Here is a 26910-nt window from a genome sequence, read left to right on the forward strand (position 1 = left end):
GGTTGCTAAACGTTAGTTCAACTTGTGCATATCCACTACCCTCATCTTCCATACCCTCACCAAGACTGTATTGAACTTGACTGAACCTCACAGTGATTGCTAGAGTAAAATAAGACCCCTTCACTCAACAACACATAATAAATGTTCAGCTGTGTTACCACCCACCCACCCACCCACGCACATCCACACCCACACCCACACATGCACTAGACAGGTTGTGTATAGTGTACTATCGTAATATTCTAATAGAACAGTGATACTTGTATGCATAGGATTTATAAGCAGGTCCAAGGTCATCGAGATGATCTCGACTTACATATAGGTGACCGAGTAGTGTGAATACCATCCGACCCCTGAAAACTCACCATCATTGTCCAGTATGGTGACCGCTGCTTCACCAAGTTCACCGATTGTCACATTATTGGGTAGTGACGATGAATTTATGTTGAGGTTGAAAGTTTCGGTTCCTTCTAAGATGTCATCGTCGGTTAACAAGACATTGAAGACTGCTTGTGTCATTCCGGCAGGGAACACGATGAAATATGGTCCACTAAAGTAGTCCTCATTTGCACCTACAATAAAGAAAATCATAAAAGTATGCTTCAGAGTCCTATTCACATCAGGTATGCACGATACAGTCCATGTTGTGTATCGTGTATCAACACATCGAGTAGACCGTTCGATACGATACAGTATCACGATATCATATTGACATGTTCATCACCATTTAGAATTACAAGCACCACAGTGCTTGCATTGTAACAAATAATGCTTGCTACTAGCCAGCCTAAACAACTGCATCTGTGCAATGGTACATGTGTAACGATGAAGAACCAATTGAGGATTCCTACACAAATTCTTTTATTCCATTAAAAGGGGCACTCTATCAGAACAATGGCTGACTGCACTATTAGATTATTTTTTGATGTGGTTATTGACCGGATACCGTATGGTATCGTAGTGTGTGTGTGTGTGTGCGTGTGTGCTTAATGAATTACTACGGAATCATTTAATCCTGGATAAGTCAATGCCTCACCAATAGCTTCTCCATCACTGGTGTCTACACGTACGATGATATCAGTGGATGACGGATTGCTCAGAACTAGCATCGGTTGTACCCGTCCGTCATTTTCTCCGACATCGTAAATTGACTTGCTGAAGTTAACAGTGATTGCTAGAAAAGTGGCGATGGTGACACACGTACGCAAACTTTAAAACTTATATGTGTAATTAACACTTACCGTTATTATCCACTATTGTCACTGTTGCGTCACTGACGCTACCCACTGTGACGCCATCGGGCAGTGAAGATGGATCGATGCTCAGCAAAAATTGTTCATTTGTTTCCAGTACGTTGTCATTCGTTATGAAAATGTTGAAGGAAGCTCCGATATCTCCACTTGACAACGTGATGTTGTATGGTCCCGGACTATAATCGTTGTCGGTACCTGTGTTTAGAACAAATACGTATGAATGATGTCTTCTTGCAGCACCACAGAATACCTTCACTGCTGGCGCCGGCATCGTTGCTGTCGACCTGAAGTGTGATGTCCACGGATGATGGGTTACTGATGAGTAGATCGATCTGTACTAATCCATTTGTTTCTCGACCAAGATAGGAAGAGCGACTAAAGTTCACTGTGATGTCTACGAAAACAAATTGTGGGGAAACAAATTGACAATCGTGTAATTTGCATTGGGCCAACTCTTACCATCATTGTCCACGATAGTAACGGTGACATGATCGGGACTGCCAATTTTCACGTCATCGGGATGCGAAATGGAAACGAGACTGATGTTGAATGTCTCATCTTCCTCAAGCACAATGTCATTGCATATCGGTATGTCCACAAATGTCACAGTTAAGCCGGCTGGAAACTGGCCAGTGTATATTCCGTGTTGGTAATCATTTTCACTGTCAGCCTCCGTACATTCACTGTTGTTCACACCAGTTGCAGTGATGTTGTTCGTCATCACGTATACAATAATTTCAATTGCTGATGGGTTGCTGAGCATTAGTAGAACTTGTGCTGCTCCACTACCCTCGTCCACATCCTCATCGAAACTATATGCAGCTTGACTGAAGTTCACTGTTAGAACTAAAACAAAAAGATTTCATGCCATGCATACTACTATTTTGATGTGTGTGCTCTGCTTGCTATGGCCAATATACGCCACTGTGAGCGTATGTAGCGGTTATCACAAATTTATCACAACACGTGTACAAAATGGTGCCTACTACACCAACAAACACTTACCATCGTTATCCACAATGGCAACGGTGACACTATCAGGGCTGCCGTTTGTCACATTGTCGGGGTGGGAATTTGAAACAATGGTAAGACTAAATGTCTCGTCTTCTTCATGTACACTGTCATCACATATCGGAATATCCACAATCCGTACGGTAACATTAGCTGAAAAAGTGACAGCGTATACTCCATAAAGGTAATCACTTGCACCGCCGGCTTCCAAACATTCACTGCTATTCACACCCGTTGCAGTGATATCATCAGTCATCACAAACACAATGACATCAAACGATGATGGGTTGCTAAACGTTAGTTCAACTTGTGCATATCCACTACCCTCATCTTCCATACCCTCACCAAGACTGTATTGAACTTGACTGAACCTCACAGTGATTGCTAGAGTAAAATAAGACCCCTTCACTCAACAACACATAATAAATGTTCAGTTGTGTTACCACCCACCCACCCACCCACGCACATCCACACCCACACCCACACATGCACTAGACAGGTTGTGTATAGTGTACTATCGTAATATTCTAATAGAACAGTGATACTTGTATGCATAGGATTTATAAGCAGGTCCAAGGTCATCGAGATGATCTCGACTTACATATAGGTGACCGAGTAGTGTGAATACCATCCGACCCCTGAAAACTCACCATCATTGTCCAGTATGGTGACCGCTGCTTCACCAAGTTCACCGATTGTCACATTATTGGGTAGTGACGATGAATTTATGTTGAGGTTGAAAGTTTCGGTTCCTTCTAAGATGTCATCGTCGGTTAACAAGATATTGAAGACTGCTTGTGTCATTCCGGCAGGGAACACGATGAAATATGGTCCACTAAAGTAGTCCTCATTTGCACCTACAATAAAGAAAATCATAAAAGTATGCTTCAGAGTCCTATTCACATCAGGTATGCACGATACAGTCCATGTTGTGTATCGTGTATCAACACATCGAGTAGACCGTTCGATACGATACAGTATCACGATATCATATTGACATGTTCATCACCATTTAGAATTACAAGCACCACAGTGCTTGCATTGTAACAAATAATGCTTGCTACTAGCCAGCCTAAACAACTGCATCTGTGCAATGGTACATGTGTAACGATGAAGAACCAATTGAGGATTCCTACACAAATTCTTTTATTCCATTAAAAGGGGCACTCTATCAGAACAATGGCTGACTGCACTATTAGATTATTTTTTGATGTGGTTATTGACCGGATACCGTATGGTATCGTAGTGTGTGTGTGTGTGTGCGTGTGTGCTTAATGAATTACTACGGAATCATTTAATCCTGGATAAGTCAATGCCTCACCAATAGCTTCTCCATCACTGGTGTCTACACGTACGATGATATCAGTGGATGACGGATTGCTCAGAACTAGCATCGGTTGTACCCGTCCGTCATTTTCTCCGACATCGTAAATTGACTTGCTGAAGTTAACAGTGATTGCTAGAAAAGTGGCGATGGTGACACACGTACGCAAACTTTAAAACTTATATGTGTAATTAACACTTACCGTTATTATCCACTATTGTCACTGTTGCGTCACTGACGCTACCCACTGTGACGCCATCGGGCAGTGAAGATGGATCGATGCTCAGCAAAAATTGTTCATTTGTTTCCAGTACGTTGTCATTCGTTATGAAAATGTTGAAGGAAGCTCCGATATCTCCACTTGACAACGTGATGTTGTATGGTCCCGGACTATAATCGTTGTCGGTACCTGTGTTTAGAACAAATACGTATGAATGATGTCTTCTTGCAGCACCACAGAATACCTTCACTGCTGGCGCCGGCATCGTTGCTGTCGACCTGAAGTGTGATGTCCACGGATGATGGGTTACTGATGAGTAGATCGATCTGTACTAATCCATTTGTTTCTCGACCAAGATAGGAAGAGCGACTAAAGTTCACTGTGATGTCTACGAAAACAAATTGTGGGGAAACAAATTGACAATCGTGTAATTTGCATTGGGCCAACTCTTACCATCATTGTCCACGATAGTAACGGTGACATGATCGGGACTGCCAATTTTCACGTCATCGGGATGCGAAATGGAAACGAGACTGATGTTGAATGTCTCATCTTCCTCAAGCACAATGTCATTGCATATCGGTATGTCCACAAATGTCACAGTTAAGCCGGCTGGAAACTGGCCAGTGTATATTCCGTGTTGGTAATCATTTTCACTGTCAGCCTCCGTACATTCACTGTTGTTCACACCAGTTGCAGTGATGTTGTTCGTCATCACGTATACAATAATTTCAATTGCTGATGGGTTGCTGAGCATTAGTAGAACTTGTGCTGCTCCACTACCCTCGTCCACATCCTCATCGAAACTATATGCAGCTTGACTGAAGTTCACTGTTAGAACTAAAACAAAAAGATTTCATGCCATGCATACTACTATTTTGATGTGTGTGCTCTGCTTGCTATGGCCAATATACGCCACTGTGAGCGTATGTAGCGGTTATCACAAATTTATCACAACACGTGTACAAAATGGTGCCTACTACACCAACAAACACTTACCATCGTTATCCACAATGGCCACGGTGACACTATCAGGGCTGCCGTTTGTCACATTGTCGGGGTGGGAATTTGAAACAATGGTAAGACTAAATGTCTCGTCTTCTTCAAGTACACTGTCATCACATATCGGAATATCCACAATCCGTACGGTAACATTAGCTGAAAAAGTGACAGCGTATACTCCATAAAGGTAATCACTTGCACCGCCGGCTTCCAAACATTCACTGCTATTCACACCCGTTGCAGTGATATCATCAGTCATCACAAACACAATGACATCAAACGATGATGGGTTGCTAAACGTTAGTTCAACTTGTGCATATCCACTACCCTCATCTTCCATACCCTCACCAAGACTGTATTGAACTTGACTGAACCTCACAGTGATTGCTAGAGTAAAATAAGACCCCTTCACTCAACAACACATAATAAATGTTCAGTTGTGTTACCACCCACCCACCCACGCACATCCACACCCACACATGCACTAGACAGGTTGTGTATAGTGTACTATCGTAATATTCTAATAGAACAGTGATACTTGTATGCATAGGATTTATAAGCAGGTCCAAGGTCATCGAGATGATCTCGACTTACATATAGGTGACCGAGTAGTGTGAATACCATCCGACCCCTGAAAACTCACCATCATTGTCCAGTATGGTGACCGCTGCTTCACCAAGTTCACCGATTGTCACATTATTGGGTAGTGACGATGAATTTATGTTGAGGTTGAAAGTTTCGGTTCCTTCTAAGATGTCATCGTCGGTTAACAAGATATTGAAGACTGCTTGTGTCATTCCGGCAGGGAACACGATGAAATATGGTCCACTAAAGTAGTCCTCATTTGCACCTACAATAAAGAAAATCATAAAAGTATGCTTCAGAGTCCTATTCACATCAGGTATGCACGATACAGTCCATGTTGTGTATCGTGTATCAACACATCGAGTAGACCGTTCGATACGATACAGTATCACGATATCATATTGACATGTTCATCACCATTTAGAATTACAAGCACCACAGTGCTTGCATTGTAACAAATAATGCTTGCTACTAGCCAGCCTAAACAACTGCATCTGTGCAATGGTACATGTGTAACGATGAAGAACCAATTGAGGATTCCTACACAAATTCTTTTATTCCATTAAAAGGGGCACTCTATCAGAACAATGGCTGACTGCACTATTAGATTATTTTTTGATGTGGTTATTGACCGGATACCGTATGGTATCGTAGTGTGTGTGTGTGTGTGCGTGTGTGCTTAATGAATTACTACGGAATCATTTAATCCTGGATAAGTCAATGCCTCACCAATAGCTTCTCCATCACTGGTGTCTACACGTACGATGATATCAGTGGATGACGGATTGCTCAGAACTAGCATCGGTTGTACCCGTCCGTCATTTTCTCCGACATCGTAAATTGACTTGCTGAAGTTAACAGTGATTGCTAGAAAAGTGGCGATGGTGACACACGTACGCAAACTTTAAAACTTATATGTGTAATTAACACTTACCGTTATTATCCACTATTGTCACTGTTGCGTCACTGACGCTACCCACTGTGACGCCATCGGGCAGTGAAGATGGATCGATGCTCAGCAAAAATTGTTCATTTGTTTCCAGTACGTTGTCATTCGTTATGAAAATGTTGAAGGAAGCTCCGATATCTCCACTTGACAACGTGATGTTGTATGGTCCCGGACTATAATCGTTGTCGGTACCTGTGTTTAGAACAAATACGTATGAATGATGTCTTCTTGCAGCACCACAGAATACCTTCACTGCTGGCGCCGGCATCGTTGCTGTCGACCTGAAGTGTGATGTACACGGATGATGGGTTACTGATGAGTAGATCGATCTGTACTAATCCATTTGTTTCTCGACCAAGATAGGAAGAGTGACTAAAGTTCACTGTGATGTCTACGAAAACAAATTGTGGGGAAACAAATTGACAATCGTGTAATTTGCATTGGGCCAACTCTTACCATCATTGTCCACGATAGTAACGGTGACATGATCGGGACTGCCAATTTTCACGTCATCGGGATGCGAAATGGAAACGAGACTGATGTTGAATGTCTCATCTTCCTCAAGCACAATGTCATTGCATATCGGTATGTCCACAAATGTCACAGTTAAGCCGGCTGGAAACTGGCCAGTGTATATTCCGTGTTGGTAATCATTTTCACTGTCAGCCTCCGTACATTCACTGTTGTTCACACCAGTTGCAGTGATGTTGTTCGTCATCACGTATACAATAATTTCAATTGCTGATGGGTTGCTGAGCATTAGTAGAACTTGTGCTGCTCCACTACCCTCGTCCACATCCTCATCGAAACTATATGCAGCTTGACTGAAGTTCACTGTTAGAACTAAAACAAAAAGATTTCATGCCATGCATACTACTATTTTGATGTGTGTGCTCTGCTTGCTATGGCCAATATACGCCACTGTGAGCGTATGTAGCGGTTATCACAAATTTATCACAACACGTGTACAAAATGGTGCCTACTACACCAACAAACACTTACCATCGTTATCCACAATGGCAACGGTGACACTATCAGGGCTGCCGTTTGTCACATTGTCGGGGTGGGAATTTGAAACAATGGTAAGACTAAATGTCTCGTCTTCTTCAAGTACACTGTCATCACATATCGGAATATCCACAATCCGTACGGTAACATTAGCTGAAAAAGTGACAGCGTATACTCCATAAAGGTAATCACTTGCACCGCCGGCTTCCAAACATTCACTGCTATTCACACCCGTTGCAGTGATATCATCAGTCATCACAAACACAATGACATCAAACGATGATGGGTTGCTAAACGTTAGTTCAACTTGTGCATATCCACTGCCCTCATCTTCCATACCCTCACCAAGACTGTATTGAACTTGACTGAACCTCACAGTGATTGCTAGAGTAAAATAAGACCCCTTCACTCAACAACACATAATAAATGTTCAGTTGTGTTACCACCCACCCACCCACCCACGCACATCCACACCCACACCCACACATGCACTAGACAGGTTGTGTATAGTGTACTATCGTAATATTCTAATAGAACAGTGATACTTGTATGCATAGGATTTATAAGCAGGTCCAAGGTCATCGAGATGATCTCGACTTACATATAGGTGACCGAGTAGTGTGAATACCATCCGACCCCTGAAAACTCACCATCATTGTCCAGTATGGTGACCGCTGCTTCACCAAGTTCACCGATTGTCACATTATTGGGTAGTGACGATGAATTTATGTTGAGGTTGAAAGTTTCGGTTCCTTCTAAGATGTCATCGTCGGTTAACAAGACATTGAAGACTGCTTGTGTCATTCCGGCAGGGAACACGATGAAATATGGTCCACTAAAGTAGTCCTCATTTGCACCTACAATAAAGAAAATCATAAAAGTATGCTTCAGAGTCCTATTCACATCAGGTATGCACGATACAGTCCATGTTGTGTATCGTGTATCAACACATCGAGTAGACCGTTCGATACGATACAGTATCACGATATCATATTGACATGTTCATCACCATTTAGAATTACAAGCACCACAGTGCTTGCATTGTAACAAATAATGCTTGCTACTAGCCAGCCTAAACAACTGCATCTGTGCAATGGTACATGTGTAACGATGAAGAACCAATTGAGGATTCCTACACAAATTCTTTTATTCCATTAAAAGGGGCACTCTATCAGAACAATGGCTGACTGCACTATTAGATTATTTTTTGATGTGGTTATTGACCGGATACCGTATGGTATCGTAGTGTGTGTGTGTGTGTGCGTGTGTGCTTAATGAATTACTACGGAATCATTTAATCCTGGATAAGTCAATGCCTCACCAATAGCTTCTCCATCACTGGTGTCTACACGTACGATGATATCAGTGGATGACGGATTGCTCAGAACTAGCATCGGTTGTACCCGTCCGTCATTTTCTCCGACATCGTAAATTGACTTGCTGAAGTTAACAGTGATTGCTAGAAAAGTGGCGATGGTGACACACGTACGCAAACTTTAAAACTTATATGTGTAATTAACACTTACCGTTATTATCCACTATTGTCACTGTTGCGTCACTGACGCTACCCACTGTGACGCCATCGGGCAGTGAAGATGGATCGATGCTCAGCAAAAATTGTTCATTTGTTTCCAGTACGTTGTCATTCGTTATGAAAATGTTGAAGGAAGCTCCGATATCTCCACTTGACAACGTGATGTTGTATGGTCCCGGACTATAATCGTTGTCGGTACCTGTGTTTAGAACAAATACGTATGACTGATGTCTTCTTGCAGCACCACAGAATACCTTCACTGCTGGCGCCGGCATCGTTGCTGTCGACCTGAAGTGTGATGTCCACGGATGATGGGTTACTGATGAGTAGATCGATCTGTACTAATCCATTTGTTTCTCGACCAAGATAGGAAGAGCGACTAAAGTTCACTGTGATGTCTACGAAAACAAATTGTGGGGAAACAAATTGACAATCGTGTAATTTGCATTGGGCCAACTCTTACCATCATTGTCCACGATAGTAACGGTGACATGATCGGGACTGCCAATTTTCACGTCATCGGGATGCGAAATGGAAACGAGACTGATGTTGAATGTCTCATCTTCCTCAAGCACAATGTCATTGCATATCGGTATGTCCACAAATGTCACAGTTAAGCCGGCTGGAAACTGGCCAGTGTATATTCCGTGTTGGTAATCATTTTCACTGTCAGCCTCCGTACATTCACTGTTGTTCACACCAGTTGCAGTGATGTTGTTCGTCATCACGTATACAATAATTTCAATTGCTGATGGGTTGCTGAGCATTAGTAGAACTTGTGCTGCTCCACTACCCTCGTCCACATCCTCATCGAAACTATATGCAGCTTGACTGAAGTTCACTGTTAGAACTAAAACAAAAAGATTTCATGCCATGCATACTACTATTTTGATGTGTGTGCTCTGCTTGCTATGGCCAATATACGCCACTGTGAGCGTATGTAGCGGTTATCACAAATTTATCACAACACGTGTACAAAATGGTGCCTACTACACCAACAAACACTTACCATCGTTATCCACAATGGCAACGGTGACACTATCAGGGCTGCCGTTTGTCACATTGTCGGGGTGGGAATTTGAAACAATGGTAAGACTAAATGTCTCGTCTTCTTCAAGTACACTGTCATCACATATCGGAATATCCACAATCCGTACGGTAACATTAGCTGAAAAAGTGACAGCGTATACTCCATAAAGGTAATCACTTGCACCGCCGGCTTCCAAACATTCACTGCTATTCACACCCGTTGCAGTGATATCATCAGTCATCACAAACACAATGACATCAAACGATGATGGGTTGCTAAACGTTAGTTCAACTTGTGCATATCCACTACCCTCATCTTCCATACCCTCACCAAGACTGTATTGAACTTGACTGAACCTCACAGTGATTGCTAGAGTAAAATAAGACCCCTTCACTCAACAACACATAATAAATGTTCAGTTGTGTTACCACCCACCCACCCACCCACGCACATCCACACCCACACCCACACATGCACTAGACAGGTTGTGTATAGTGTACTATCGTAATATTCTAATAGAACAGTGATACTTGTATGCATAGGATTTATAAGCAGGTCCAAGGTCATCGAGATGATCTCGACTTACATATAGGTGACCGAGTAGTGTGAATACCATCCTACCCCTGAAAACTCACCATCATTGTCCAGTATGGTGACCGCTGCTTCACCAAGTTCACCGATTGTCACATTATTGGGTAGTGACGATGAATTTATGTTGAGGTTGAAAGTTTCGGTTCCTTCTAAGATGTCATCGTCGGTTAACAAGACATTGAAGACTGCTTGTGTCATTCCGGCAGGGAACACGATGAAATATGGTCCACTAAAGTAGTCCTCATTTGCACCTACAATAAAGAAAATCATAAAAGTATGCTTCAGAGTCCTATTCACATCAGGTATGCACGATACAGTCCATGTTGTGTATCGTGTATCAACACATCGAGTAGACCGTTCGATACGATACAGTATCACGATATCATATTGACATGTTCATAACCATTTAGAATTACAAGCACCACAGTGCTTGCATTGTAACAAATAATGCTTGCTACTAGCCAGCCTAAACAACTGCATCTGTGCAATGGTACATGTGTAACGATGAAGAACCAATTGAGGATTCCTACACAAATTCTTTTATTCCATTAAAAGGGGCACTCTATCAGAACAATGGCTGACTGCACTATTAGATTATTTTTTGATGTGGTTATTGACCGGATACCGTATGGTATCGTAGTGTGTGTGTGCGTGTGTGCTTAATGAATTACTACGGAATCATTTAATCCTGGATAAGTCAATGCCTCACCAATAGCTTCTCCATCACTGGTGTCTACACGTACGATGATATCAGTGGATGACGGATTGCTCAGAACTAGCATCGGTTGTACCCGTCCGTCATTTTCTCCGACATCGTAAATTGACTTGCTGAAGTTAACAGTGATTGCTAGAAAAGTGGCGATGGTGACACACGTACGCAAACTTTAAAACTTATATGTGTAATTAACACTTACCGTTATTATCCACTATTGTCACTGTTGCGTCACTGACGCTACCCACTGTGACGCCATCGGGCAGTGAAGATGGATCGATGCTCAGCAAAAATTGTTCATTTGTTTCCAGTACGTTGTCATTCGTTATGAAAATGTTGAAGGAAGCTCCGATATCTCCACTTGACAACGTGATGTTGTATGGTCCCGGACTATAATCGTTGTCGGTACCTGTGTTTAGAACAAATACGTATGAATGATGTCTTCTTGCAGCACCACAGAATACCTTCACTGCTGGCGCCGGCATCGTTGCTGTCGACCTGAAGTGTGATGTCCACGGATGATGGGTTACTGATGAGTAGATCGATCTGTACTAATCCATTTGTTTCTCGACCAAGATAGGAAGAGCGACTAAAGTTCACTGTGATGTCTACGAAAACAAATTGTGGGGAAACAAATTGACAATCGTGTAATTTGCATTGGGCCAACTCTTACCATCATTGTCCACGATAGTAACGGTGACATGATCGGGACTGCCAATTTTCACGTCATCGGGATGCGAAATGGAAACGAGACTGATGTTGAATGTCTCATCTTCCTCAAGCACAATGTCATTGCATATCGGTATGTCCACAAATGTCACAGTTAAGCCGGCTGGAAACTGGCCAGTGTATATTCCGTGTTGGTAATCATTTTCACTGTCAGCCTCCGTACATTCACTGTTGTTCACACCAGTTGCAGTGATGTTGTTCGTCATCACGTATACAATAATTTCAATTGCTGATGGGTTGCTGAGCATTAGTAGAACTTGTGCTGCTCCACTACCCTCGTCCACATCCTCATCGAAACTATATGCAGCTTGACTGAAGTTCACTGTTAGAACTAAAACAAAAAGATTTCATGCCATGCATACTACTATTTTGATGTGTGTGCTCTGCTTGCTATGGCCAATATACGCCACTGTGAGCGTATGTAGCGGTTATCACAAATTTATCACAACACGTGTACAAAATGGTGCCTACTACACCAACAAACACTTACCATCGTTATCCACAATGGCAACGGTGACACTATCAGGGCTGCCGTTTGTCACATTGTCGGGGTGGGAATTTGAAACAATGGTAAGACTAAATGTCTCGTCTTCTTCAAGTACACTGTCATCACATATCGGAATATCCACAATCCGTACGGTAACATTAGCTGAAAAAGTGACAGCGTATACTCCATAAAGGTAATCACTTGCACCGCCGGCTTCCAAACATTCACTGCTATTCACACCCGTTGCAGTGATATCATCAGTCATCACAAACACAATGACATCAAACGATGATGGGTTGCTAAACGTTAGTTCAACTTGTGCATATCCACTACCCTCATCTTCCATACCCTCACCAAGACTGTATTGAACTTGACTGAACCTCACAGTGATTGCTAGAGTAAAATAAGACCCCTTCACTCAACAACACATAATAAATGTTCAGTTGTGTTACCACCCACCCACCCACGCACATCCACACCCACACCCACACATGCACTAGACAGGTTGTGTATAGTGTACTATCGTAATATTCTAATAGAACAGTGATACTTGTATGCATAGGATTTATAAGCAGGTCCAAGGTCATCGAGATGATCTCGACTTACATATAGGTGACCGAGTAGTGTGAATACCATCCGACCCCTGAAAACTCACCATCATTGTCCAGTATGGTGACCGCTGCTTCACCAAGTTCACCGATTGTCACATTATTGGGTAGTGACGATGAATTTATGTTGAGGTTGAAAGTTTCGGTTCCTTCTAAGATGTCATCGTCGGTTAACAAGATATTGAAGACTGCTTGTGTCATTCCGGCAGGGAACACGATGAAATATGGTCCACTAAAGTAGTCCTCATTTGCACCTACAATAAAGAAAATCATAAAAGTATGCTTCAGAGTCCTATTCACATCAGGTATGCACGATACAGTCCATGTTGTGTATCGTGTATCAACACATCGAGTAGACCGTTCGATACGATACAGTATCACGATATCATATTGACATGTTCATCACCATTTAGAATTACAAGCACCACAGTGCTTGCATTGTAACAAATAATGCTTGCTACTAGCCAGCCTAAACAACTGCATCTGTGCAATGGTACATGTGTAACGATGAAGAACCAATTGAGGATTCCTACACAAATTCTTTTATTCCATTAAAAGGGGCACTCTATCAGAACAATGGCTGACTGCACTATTAGATTATTTTTTGATGTGGTTATTGACCGGATACCGTATGGTATCGTAGTGTGTGTGTGTGTGTGCGTGTGTGCTTAATGAATTACTACGGAATCATTTAATCCTGGATAAGTCAATGCCTCACCAATAGCTTCTCCATCACTGGTGTCTACACGTACGATGATATAAGTGGATGACGGATTGCTCAGAACTAGCATCGGTTGTACTCGTCCGTCATTTTCTCCGACATCGTAAAATGACTTGCTGAAGTTAACAGTGATTGCTAGAAAAGTGGCGATGGTGACACACGTACGCAAACTTTAAAACTTATATGTGTAATTAACACTTACCGTTATTATCCACTATTGTCACTGTTGCGTCACTGACGCTACCCACTGTGACGCCATCGGGCAGTGAAGATGGATCGATGCTCAGCAAAAATTGTTCATTTGTTTCCAGTACGTTGTCATTCGTTATGAAAATGTTGAAGGAAGCTCCGATATCTCCACTTGACAACGTGATGTTGTATGGTCCCGGACTATAATCGTTGTCGGTACCTGTGTTTAGAACAAATACGTATGAATGATGTCTTCTTGCAGCACCACAGAATACCTTCACTGCTGGCGCCGGCATCGTTGCTGTCGACCTGAAGTGTGATGTCCACGGATGATGGGTTACTGATGAGTAGATCGATCTGTACTAATCCATTTGTTTCTCGACCAAGATAGGAAGAGCGACTAAAGTTCACTGTGATGTCTACGAAAACAAATTGTGGGGAAACAAATTGACAATCGTGTAATTTGCATTGGGCCAACTCTTACCATCATTGTCCACGATAGTAACGGTGACATGATCGGGACTGCCAATTTTCACGTCATCGGGATGCGAAATGGAAACGAGACTGATGTTGAATGTCTCATCTTCCTCAAGCACAATGTCATTGCATATCGGTATGTCCACAAATGTCACAGTTAAGCCGGCTGGAAACTGGCCAGTGTATATTCCGTGTTGGTAATCATTTTCACTGTCAGCCTCCGTACATTCACTGTTGTTCACACCAGTTGCAGTGATGTTGTTCGTCATCACGTATACAATAATTTCAATTGCTGATGGGTTGCTGAGCATTAGTAGAACTTGTGCTGCTCCACTACCCTCGTCCACATCCTCATCGAAACTATATGCAGCTTGACTGAAGTTCACTGTTAGAACTAAAACAAAAAGATTTCATGCCATGCATACTACTATTTTGATGTGTGTGCTCTGCTTGCTATGGCCAATATACGCCACTGTGAGCGTATGTAGCGGTTATCACAAATTTATCACAACACGTGTACAAAATGGTGCCTACTACACCAACAAACACTTACCATCGTTATCCACAATGGCAACGGTGACACTATCAGGGCTGCCGTTTGTCACATTGTCGGGGTGGGAATTTGAAACAATGGTAAGACTAAATGTCTCGTCTTCTTCAAGTACACTGTCATCACATATCGGAATATCCACAATCCGTACGGTAACATTAGCTGAAAAAGTGACAGCGTATACTCCATAAAGGTAATCACTTGCACCGCCGGCTTCCAAACATTCACTGCTATTCACACCCGTTGCAGTGATATCATCAGTCATCACAAACACAATGACATCAAACGATGATGGGTTGCTAAACGTTAGTTCAACTTGTGCATATCCACTACCCTCATCTTCCATACCCTCACCAAGACTGTATTGAACTTGACTGAACCTCACAGTGATTGCTAGAGTAAAATAAGACCCCTTCACTCAACAACACATAATAAATGTTCAGTTGTGTTACCACCCACCCACCCACCCACGCACATCCACACCCACACCCACACATGCACTAGACAGGTTGTGTATAGTGTACTATCGTAATATTCTAATAGAACAGTGATACTTGTATGCATAGGATTTATAAGCAGGTCCAAGGTCATCGAGATGATCTCGACTTACATATAGGTGACCGAGTAGTGTGAATACCATCCGACCCCTGAAAACTCACCATCATTGTCCAGTATGGTGACCGCTGCTTCACCAAGTTCACCGATTGTCACATTATTGGGTAGTGACGATGAATTTATGTTGAGGTTGAAAGTTTCGGTTCCTTCTAAGATGTCATCGTCGGTTAACAAGACATTGAAGACTGCTTGTGTCATTCCGGCAGGGAACACGATGAAATATGGTCCACTAAAGTAGTCCTCATTTGCACCTACAATAAAGAAAATCATAAAAGTATGCTTCAGAGTCCTATTCACATCAGGTATGCACGATACAGTCCATGTTGTGTATCGTGTATCAACACATCGAGTAGACCGTTCGATACGATACAGTATCACGATATCATATTGACATGTTCATCACCATTTAGAATTACAAGCACCACAGTGCTTGCATTGTAACAAATAATGCTTGCTACTAGCCAGCCTAAACAACTGCATCTGTGCAATGGTACATGTGTAATGATGAAGAACCAATTGAGGATTCCTACACAAATTCTTTTATTCCATTAAAAGGGGCACTCTATCAGAACAATGGCTGACTGCACTATTAGATTATTTTTTGATGTGGTTATTGACCGGATACCGTATGGTATCGTAGTGTGTGTGTGTGTGTGCGTGTGTGCTTAATGAATTACTACGGAATCATTTAATCCTGGATAAGTCAATGCCTCACCAATAGCTTCTCCATCACTGGTGTCTACACGTACGATGATATCAGTGGATGACGGATTGCTCAGAACTAGCATCGGTTGTACCCGTCCGTCATTTTCTCCGACATCGTAAATTGACTTGCTGAAGTTAACAGTGATTGCTAGAAAAGTGGCGATGGTGACACACGTACGCAAACTTTAAAACTTATATGTGTAATTAACACTTACCGTTATTATCCACTATTGTCACTGTTGCGTCACTGACGCTACCCACTGTGACGCCATCGGGCAGTGAAGATGGATCGATGCTCAGCAAAAATTGTTCATTTGTTTCCAGTACGTTGTCATTCGTTATGAAAATGTTGAAGGAAGCTCCGATATCTCCACTTGACAACGTGATGTTGTATGGTCCCGGACTATAATCGTTGTCGGTACCTGTGTTTAGAACAAATACGTATGAATGATGTCTTCTTGCAGCACCACAGAATACCTTCACTGCTGGCGCCGGCATCGTTGCTGTCGACCTGAAGTGTGATGTCCACGGATGATGGGTTACTGATGAGTAGATCGATCTGTACTAATCCATTTGTTTCTCGACCAAGATAGGAAGAGCGACTAAAGTTCACTGTGATGTCTACGAAAACAAATTGTGGGGAAACAAATTGACAATCGTGTAATTTGCATTGGGCCAACTCTTACCATCATTGTCCACGATAGTAACGGTGACATGATCGGGACTGCCAATTTTCACGTCATCGGGATGCGAAATGGAAACGAGACTGATGTTGAATGTCTCATCTTCCTCAAGCACAATGTCATTGCATATCGGTATGTCCACAAATGTCACAGTTAAGCCGGCTGGAAACTGGCCAGTGTATATTCCGTGTTGGTAATCATTTTCACTGTCAGCCTCCGTACATTCACTGTTGTTCACACCAGTTGCAGTGATGTTGTTCGTCATCACGTATACAATAATTTCAATTGCTGATGGGTTGCTGAGCATTAGTAGAACTTGTGCTGCTCCACTACCCTCGTCCACATCCTCATCGAAACTATATGCAGCTTGACTGAAGTTCACTGTTAGAACTAAAACAAAAAGATTTCATGCCATGCATACTACTATTTTGATGTGTGTGCTCTGCTTGCTATGGCCAATATACGCCACTGTGAGCGTATGTAGCGGTTATCACAAATTTATCACAACACGTGTACAAAATGGTGCCTACTACACCAACAAACACTTACCATCGTTATCCACAATGGCAACGGTGACACTATCAGGGCTGCCGTTTGTCACATTGTCGGGGTGGGAATTTGAAACAATGGTAAGACTAAATGTCTCGTCTTCTTCAAGTACACTGTCATCACATATCGGAATATCCACAATCCGTACGGTAACATTAGCTGAAAAAGTGACAGCGTATACTCCATAAAGGTAATCACTTGCACCGCCGGCTTCCAAACATTCACTGCTATTCACACCCGTTGCAGTGATATCATCAGTCATCACAAACACAATGACATCAAACGATGATGGGTTGCTAAACGTTAGTTCAACTTGTGCATATCCACTACCCTCATCTTCCATACCCTCACCAAGACTGTATTGAACTTGACTGAACCTCACAGTGATTGCTAGAGTAAAATAAGACCCCTTCACTCAACAACACATAATAAATGTTCAGCTGTGTTACCACCCACCCACCCACCCACGCACATCCACACCCACACCCACACATGCACTAGACAGGTTGTGTATAGTGTACTATCGTAATATTCTAATAGAACAGTGATACTTGTATGCATAGGATTTATAAGCAGGTCCAAGGTCATCGAGATGATCTCGACTTACATATAGGTGACCGAGTAGTGTGAATACCATCCGACCCCTGAAAACTCACCATCATTGTCCAGTATGGTGACCGCTGCTTCACCAAGTTCACCGATTGTCACATTATTGGGTAGTGACGATGAATTTATGTTGAGGTTGAAAGTTTCGGTTCCTTCTAAGATGTCATCGTCGGTTAACAAGACATTGAAGACTGCTTGTGTCATTCCGGCAGGGAACACGATGAAATATGGTCCACTAAAGTAGTCCTCATTTGCACCTACAATAAAGAAAATCATAAAAGTATGCTTCAGAGTCCTATTCACATCAGGTATGCACGATACAGTCCATGTTGTGTATCGTGTATCAACACATCGAGTAGACCGTTCGATACGATACAGTATCACGATATCATATTGACATGTTCATCACCATTTAGAATTACAAGCACCACAGTGCTTGCATTGTAACAAATAATGCTTGCTACTAGCCAGCCTAAACAACTGCATCTGTGCAATGGTACATGTGTAACGATGAAGAACCAATTGAGGATTCCTACACAAATTCTTTTATTCCATTAAAAGGGGCACTCTATCAGAACAATGGCTGACTGCACTATTAGATTATTTTTTGATGTGGTTATTGACCGGATACCGTATGGTATCGTAGTGTGTGTGTGTGTGTGCGTGTGTGCTTAATGAATTACTACGGAATCATTTAATCCTGGATAAGTCAATGCCTCACCAATAGCTTCTCCATCACTGGTGTCTACACGTACGATGATATCAGTGGATGACGGATTGCTCAGAACTAGCATCGGTTGTACCCGTCCGTCATTTTCTCCGACATCGTAAATTGACTTGCTGAAGTTAACAGTGATTGCTAGAAAAGTGGCGATGGTGACACACGTACGCAAACTTTAAAACTTATATGTGTAATTAACACTTACCGTTATTATCCACTATTGTCACTGTTGCGTCACTGACGCTACCCACTGTGACGCCATCGGGCAGTGAAGATGGATCGATGCTCAGCAAAAATTGTTCATTTGTTTCCAGTACGTTGTCATTCGTTATGAAAATGTTGAAGGAAGCTCCGATATCTCCACTTGACAACGTGATGTTGTATGGTCCCGGACTATAATCGTTGTCGGTACCTGTGTTTAGAACAAATACGTATGAATGATGTCTTCTTGCAGCACCACAGAATACCTTCACTGCTGGCGCCGGCATCGTTGCTGTCGACCTGAAGTGTGATGTCCACGGATGATGGGTTACTGATGAGTAGATCGATCTGTACTAATCCATTTGTTTCTCGACCAAGATAGGAAGAGCGACTAAAGTTCACTGTGATGTCTACGAAAACAAATTGTGGGGAAACAAATTGACAATCGTGTAATTTGCATTGGGCCAACTCTTACCATCATTGTCCACGATAGTAACGGTGACATGATCGGGACTGCCAATTTTCACGTCATCGGGATGCGAAATGGAAACGAGACTGATGTTGAATGTCTCATCTTCCTCAAGCACAATGTCATTGCATATCGGTATGTCCACAAATGTCACAGTTAAGCCGGCTGGAAACTGGCCAGTGTATATTCCGTGTTGGTAATCATTTTCACTGTCAGCCTCCGTACATTCACTGTTGTTCACACCAGTTGCAGTGATGTTGTTCGTCATCACGTATACAATAATTTCAATTGCTGATGGGTTGCTGAGCATTAGTAGAACTTGTGCTGCTCCACTACCCTCGTCCACATCCTCATCGAAACTATATGCAGCTTGACTGAAGTTCACTGTTAGAACTAAAACAAAAAGATTTCATGCCATGCATACTACTATTTTGATGTGTGTGCTCTGCTTGCTATGGCCAATATACGCCACTGTGAGCGTATGTAGCGGTTATCACAAATTTATCACAACACGTGTACAAAATGGTGCCTACTACACCAACAAACACTTACCATCGTTATCCACAATGGCAACGGTGACACTATCAGGGCTGCCGTTTGTCACATTGTCGGGGTGGGAATTTGAAACAATGGTAAGACTAAATGTCTCGTCTTCTTCATGTACACTGTCATCACATATCGGAATATCCACAATCCGTACGGTAACATTAGCTGAAAAAGTGACAGCGTATACTCCATAAAGGTAATCACTTGCACCGCCGGCTTCCAAACATTCACTGCTATTCACACCCGTTGCAGTGATATCATCAGTCATCACAAACACAATGACATCAAACGATGATGGGTTGCTAAACGTTAGTTCAACTTGTGCATATCCACTACCCTCATCTTCCATACCCTCACCAAGACTGTATTGAACTTGACTGAACCTCACAGTGATTGCTAGAGTAAAATAAGACCCCTTCACTCAACAACACATAATAAATGTTCAGTTGTGTTACCACCCACCCACCCACCCACGCACATCCACACCCACACCCACACATGCACTAGACAGGTTGTGTATAGTGTACTATCGTAATATTCTAATAGAACAGTGATACTTGTATGCATAGGATTTATAAGCAGGTCCAAGGTCATCGAGATGATCTCGACTTACATATAGGTGACCGAGTAGTGTGAATACCATCCGACCCCTGAAAACTCACCATCATTGTCCAGTATGGTGACCGCTGCTTCACCAAGTTCACCGATTGTCACATTATTGGGTAGTGACGATGAATTTATGTTGAGGTTGAAAGTTTCGGTTCCTTCTAAGATGTCATCGTCGGTTAACAAGATATTGAAGACTGCTTGTGTCATTCCGGCAGGGAACACGATGAAATATGGTCCACTAAAGTAGTCCTCATTTGCACCTACAATAAAGAAAATCATAAAAGTATGCTTCAGAGTCCTATTCACATCAGGTATGCACGATACAGTCCATGTTGTGTATCGTGTATCAACACATCGAGTAGACCGTTCGATACGATACAGTATCACGATATCATATTGACATGTTCATCACCATTTAGAATTACAAGCACCACAGTGCTTGCATTGTAACAAATAATGCTTGCTACTAGCCAGCCTAAACAACTGCATCTGTGCAATGGTACATGTGTAACGATGAAGAACCAATTGAGGATTCCTACACAAATTCTTTTATTCCATTAAAAGGGGCACTCTATCAGAACAATGGCTGACTGCACTATTAGATTATTTTTTGATGTGGTTATTGACCGGATACCGTATGGTATCGTAGTGTGTGTGTGTGTGTGCGTGTGTGCTTAATGAATTACTACGGAATCATTTAATCCTGGATAAGTCAATGCCTCACCAATAGCTTCTCCATCACTGGTGTCTACACGTACGATGATATCAGTGGATGACGGATTGCTCAGAACTAGCATCGGTTGTACCCGTCCGTCATTTTCTCCGACATCGTAAATTGACTTGCTGAAGTTAACAGTGATTGCTAGAAAAGTGGCGATGGTGACACACGTACGCAAACTTTAAAACTTATATGTGTAATTAACACTTACCGTTATTATCCACTATTGTCACTGTTGCGTCACTGACGCTACCCACTGTGACGCCATCGGGCAGTGAAGATGGATCGATGCTCAGCAAAAATTGTTCATTTGTTTCCAGTACGTTGTCATTCGTTATGAAAATGTTGAAGGAAGCTCCGATATCTCCACTTGACAACGTGATGTTGTATGGTCCCGGACTATAATCGTTGTCGGTACCTGTGTTTAGAACAAATACGTATGAATGATGTCTTCTTGCAGCACCACAGAATACCTTCACTGCTGGCGCCGGCATCGTTGCTGTCGACCTGAAGTGTGATGTCCACGGATGATGGGTTACTGATGAGTAGATCGATCTGTACTAATCCATTTGTTTCTCGACCAAGATAGGAAGAGCGACTAAAGTTCACTGTGATGTCTACGAAAACAAATTGTGGGGAAACAAATTGACAATCGTGTAATTTGCATTGGGCCAACTCTTACCATCATTGTCCACGATAGTAACGGTGACATGATCGGGACTGCCAATTTTCACGTCATCGGGATGCGAAATGGAAACGAGACTGATGTTGAATGTCTCATCTTCCTCAAGCACAATGTCATTGCATATCGGTATGTCCACAAATGTCACAGTTAAGCCGGCTGGAAACTGGCCAGTGTATATTCCGTGTTGGTAATCATTTTCACTGTCAGCCTCCGTACATTCACTGTTGTTCACACCAGTTGCAGTGATGTTGTTCGTCATCACGTATACAATAATTTCAATTGCTGATGGGTTGCTGAGCATTAGTAGAACTTGTGCTGCTCCACTACCCTCGTCCACATCCTCATCGAAACTATATGCAGCTTGACTGAAGTTCACTGTTAGAACTAAAACAAAAAGATTTCATGCCATGCATACTACTATTTTGATGTGTGTGCTCTGCTTGCTATGGCCAATATACGCCACTGTGAGCGTATGTAGCGGTTATCACAAATTTATCACAACACGTGTACAAAATGGTGCCTACTACACCAACAAACACTTACCATCGTTATCCACAATGGCAACGGTGACACTATCAGGGCTGCCGTTTGTCACATTGTCGGGGTGGGAATTTGAAACAATGGTAAGGCTAAATGTCTCGTCTTCTTCAAGTACACTGTCATCACATATCGGAATATCCACAATCCATACGGTAACATTAGCTGAAAAAGTGACAGCGTATACTCCATAAAGGTAATCACTTGCACCGCCGGCTTCCAAACATTCACTGCTATTCACACCCGTTGCAGTGATATCATCAGTCATCACAAACACAATGACATCAAACGATGATGGGTTGCTAAACGTTAGTTCAACTTGTGCATATCCACTACCCTCATCTTCCATACCCTCACCAAGACTGTATTGAACTTGACTGAACCTCACAGTGATTGCTAGAGTAAAATAAGACCCCTTCACTCAACAACACATAATAAATGTTCAGTTGTGTTACCACCCACCCACCCACCCACGCACATCCACACCCACACCCACACATGCACTAGACAGGTTGTGTATAGTGTACTATCGTAATATTCTAATAGAACAGTGATACTTGTATGCATAGGATTTATAAGCAGGTCCAAGGTCATCGAGATGATCTCGACTTACATATAGGTGACCGAGTAGTGTGAATACCATCCGACCCCTGAAAACTCACCATCATTGTCCAGTATGGTGACCGCTGCTTCACCAAGTTCACCGATTGTCACATTATTGGGTAGTGACGATGAATTTATGTTGAGGTTGAAAGTTTCGGTTCCTTCTAAGATGTCATCGTCGGTTAACAAGATATTGAAGACTGCTTGTGTCATTCCGGCAGGGAACACGATGAAATATGGTCCACTAAAGTAGTCCTCATTTGCACCTACAATAAAGAAAATCATAAAAGTATGCTTCAGAGTCCTATTCACATCAGGTATGCACGATACAGTCCATGTTGTGTATCGTGTATCAACACATCGAGTAGACCGTTCGATACGATACAGTATCACGATATCATATTGACATGTTCATCACCATTTAGAATTACAAGCACCACAGTGCTTGCATTGTAACAAATAATGCTTGCTACTAGCCAGCCTAAACAACTGCATCTGTGCAATGGTACATGTGTAACGATGAAGAACCAATTGAGGATTCCTACACAAATTCTTTTATTCCATTAAAAGGGGCACTCTATCAGAACAATGGCTGACTGCACTATTAGATTATTTTTTGATGTGGTTATTGACCGGATACCGTATGGTATCGTAGTGTGTGTGTGTGTGTGTGCGTGTGTGCTTAATGAATTACTACGGAATCATTTAATCCTGGATAAGTCAATGCCTCACCAATAGCTTCTCCATCACTGGTGTCTACACGTACGATGATATCAGTGGATGACGGATTGCTCAGAACTAGCATCGGTTGTACCCGTCCGTCATTTTCTCCGACATCGTAAATTGACTTGCTGAAGTTAACAGTGATTGCTAGAAAAGTGGCGATGGTGACACACGTACGCAAACTTTAAAACTTATATGTGTAATTAACACTTACCGTTATTATCCACTATTGTCACTGTTGCGTCACTGACGCTACCCACTGTGACGCCATCGGGCAGTGAAGATGGATCGATGCTCAGCAAAAATTGTTCATTTGTTTCCAGTACGTTGTCATTCGTTATGAAAATGTTGAAGGAAGCTCCGATATCTCCACTTGACAACGTGATGTTGTATGGTCCCGGACTATAATCGTTGTCGGTACCTGTGTTTAGAACAAATACGTATGAATGATGTCTTCTTGCAGCACCACAGAATACCTTCACTGCTGGCGCCGGCATCGTTGCTGTCGACCTGAAGTGTGATGTCCACGGATGATGGGTTACTGATGAGTAGATCGATCTGTACTAATCCATTTGTTTCTCGACCAAGATAGGAAGAGCGACTAAAGTTCACTGTGATGTCTACGAAAACAAATTGTGGGGAAACAAATTGACAATCGTGTAATTTGCATTGGGCCAACTCTTACCATCATTGTCCACGATAGTAACGGTGACATGATCGGGACTGCCAATTTTCACGTCATCGGGATGCGAAATGGAAAAGAGACTGATGTTGAATGTCTCATCTTCCTCAAGCACAATGTCATTGCATATCGGTATGTCCACAAATGTCACAGTTAAGCCGGCTGGAAACTGGCCAGTGTATATTCCGTGTAGGTAATCATTTTCACTGTCAGCCTCCGTACATTCACTGTTGTTCACACCAGTTGCAGTGATGTTGTTCGTCATCACGTATACAATAATTTCAATTGCTGATGGGTTGCTGAGCATTAGTAGAACTTGTGCTGCTCCACTACCCTCGTCCACATCCTCATCGAAACTATATGCAGCTTGACTGAAGTTCACTGTTAGAACTAAAACAAAAAGATTTCATGCCATGCATACTACTATTTTGATGTGTGTGCTCTGCTTGCTATGGCCAATATACGCCACTGTGAGCGTATGTAGCGGTTATCACAAATTTATCACAACACGTGTACAAAATGGTGCCTACTACACCAACAAACACTTACCATCGTTATCCACAATGGCAACGGTGACACTATCAGGGCTGCCGTTTGTCACATTGTCGGGGTGGGAATTTGAAACAATGGTAAGACTAAATGTCTCGTCTTCTTCAAGTACACTGTCATCACATATCGGAATATCCACAATCCGTACGGTAACATTAGCTGAAAAAGTGACAGCGTATACTCCATAAAGGTAATCACTTGCACCGCCGGCTTCCAAACATTCACTGCTATTCACACCCGTTGCAGTGATATCATCAGTCATCACAAACACAATGACATCAAACAATGATGGGTTGCTAAATGTTAGTTCAACTTGTGCATATCCACTACCCTCATCTTCCATACCCTCACCAAGACTGTATTGAACTTGACTGAACCTCACAGTGATTGCTAGAGGAAAATAAGACCCGTTCACTCAAAAATACATAACAAATGCATGTCTGTGTACCCGCCCATGCATACACACACATGCACTAGACAGATTGTGTAAAGTATACTACCGTAATATTCTAATAGAATAGTTACTAGGCAGGAGCCTATTATTCTTTTTTAGCTTACGATTATTCTTTTAGGCAATTCTGTTTAAATTTACCTATTATTCCCAAAATTATGCTCACATTCACCTATTATTCCCAAAATAATTCTCAACAATTTAAAAGCACACACATTATTTATTGTAAATATAACAATCCTGAACAGTATACAATGTACAATACATACAAAAATCATTAATTTTTATACTGAGTATTGTACAATGCTACTTGTTTTTACGGTTATTGTATCTTAACATGGTGGATACTTCAATGTAATCTTGCATTGAGTTTTGTTGTTGATCTTTAAAAGCATTGTTTAACATTGAAAAAACTCTTTCAACAGCTGCTGATGATGGCTGCACTACTAGTATTTTTTAGCAGCTACAGCCCATAATGGTAGAGTAGATTCAGAGCTTTTCCAAAACTTTATATCAGAAGAATCATCGTTATCAATGGTTTCAATTTTAGCTAGGTAGCTTGGAAATTCTTTCTTTAGAGCTGTTATGTCTTCTTGATTGGAAAAGGGAATGGCAGAAAAAGCATCCACTGAGGATGCATCAGGATTCTGGAGCTTAACTGTATTTGGATTAAAAAGTCGTGATGCTTTAAAAGCAGCAAGTGGAGCTTTAAGACTTGAAGTAAGTTGTTGTTTGAAATAGTTGAGTTCTGGTTCGACACAACTTTTTGCATGTGCAATTAGTTGCTGTTGAACTGCAGAGGATGGTGATATACTCTTGGCAATTGCTTCCACATTTGGAATGTTTCCAACTTGTATGGAAGATTTGACCTCCTGAATTGTCTGATAACATGTTAAAGCTAAAGGACCATCACCCTCCAAATTGTATGTTGCTTTAACAAACACTTCACCCCAGTCTACTACCGCTGCTAATTCAATCTTCAAATGATTTAGCTTTCGTGAATCCTCAAAAAAAGCTAGGAGCTTTGGTCTAGTAGAAGGACCAATATCTGTAATTTTTTGTAAGAATGGCTTAACGTCACCAAATTGTACCAAAATTTGATTCATAAGTTCCCATTTACTCCACCATCTCGTGTGGCTGTATGTAGCCATCATTTTCCCAGTTTGCTCTTGCCATAAAAATTTACATTTTACACTGTGTGAGAATAACAAAAGCCAATTATTGAGAAACTCCATTAGATTTGGTACCTTGAAGTGATTTCCAACCAGATCTAGAGTA

The 26910-nt window shown here is 42.0% G+C and overlaps 1 protein-coding gene across 1 annotated transcript; it reads right to left on the reverse strand.

The window, feature by feature from the left end:
- Nucleotides 1–229: 229 nt before the first annotated feature.
- On the reverse strand, nt 230–25524 carry LOC136261120 (adhesion G-protein coupled receptor V1-like). The gene is made up of 61 exons (XM_066055089.1): nt 25182–25524; nt 24636–25022; nt 24427–24570; nt 24165–24371; nt 23960–24097; nt 23287–23493; nt 22631–23020; nt 22085–22471; nt 21876–22019; nt 21614–21820; nt 21409–21546; nt 20738–20944; nt 20082–20471; nt 19536–19922; nt 19327–19470; nt 19065–19271; nt 18860–18997; nt 18189–18395; nt 17533–17922; nt 16987–17373; nt 16778–16921; nt 16516–16722; nt 16311–16448; nt 15640–15846; nt 14984–15373; nt 14438–14824; nt 14229–14372; nt 13967–14173; nt 13762–13899; nt 13091–13297; nt 12439–12828; nt 11893–12279; nt 11684–11827; nt 11422–11628; nt 11217–11354; nt 10552–10758; nt 9896–10285; nt 9350–9736; nt 9141–9284; nt 8879–9085; nt 8674–8811; nt 8003–8209; nt 7347–7736; nt 6801–7187; nt 6592–6735; nt 6330–6536; nt 6125–6262; nt 5454–5660; nt 4808–5197; nt 4262–4648; nt 4053–4196; nt 3791–3997; nt 3586–3723; nt 2915–3121; nt 2259–2648; nt 1713–2099; nt 1504–1647; nt 1242–1448; nt 1037–1174; nt 317–572; nt 230–242 (listed from the first exon to the last, which is right to left on the reverse strand). The coding sequence occupies exons 1-61, from the start codon at nt 25522–25524 to the stop codon at nt 230–232; spliced, it is 14745 nt and encodes a 4914-aa protein (XP_065911161.1).
- Nucleotides 25525–26910: the final 1386 nt, after the last annotated feature.

The sequence above is a fragment of the Dysidea avara genome, chromosome 7, assembly GCF_963678975.1.
Source record: "Dysidea avara chromosome 7, odDysAvar1.4, whole genome shotgun sequence".
NCBI lineage: Eukaryota > Metazoa > Porifera > Demospongiae > Dictyoceratida > Dysideidae > Dysidea > Dysidea avara.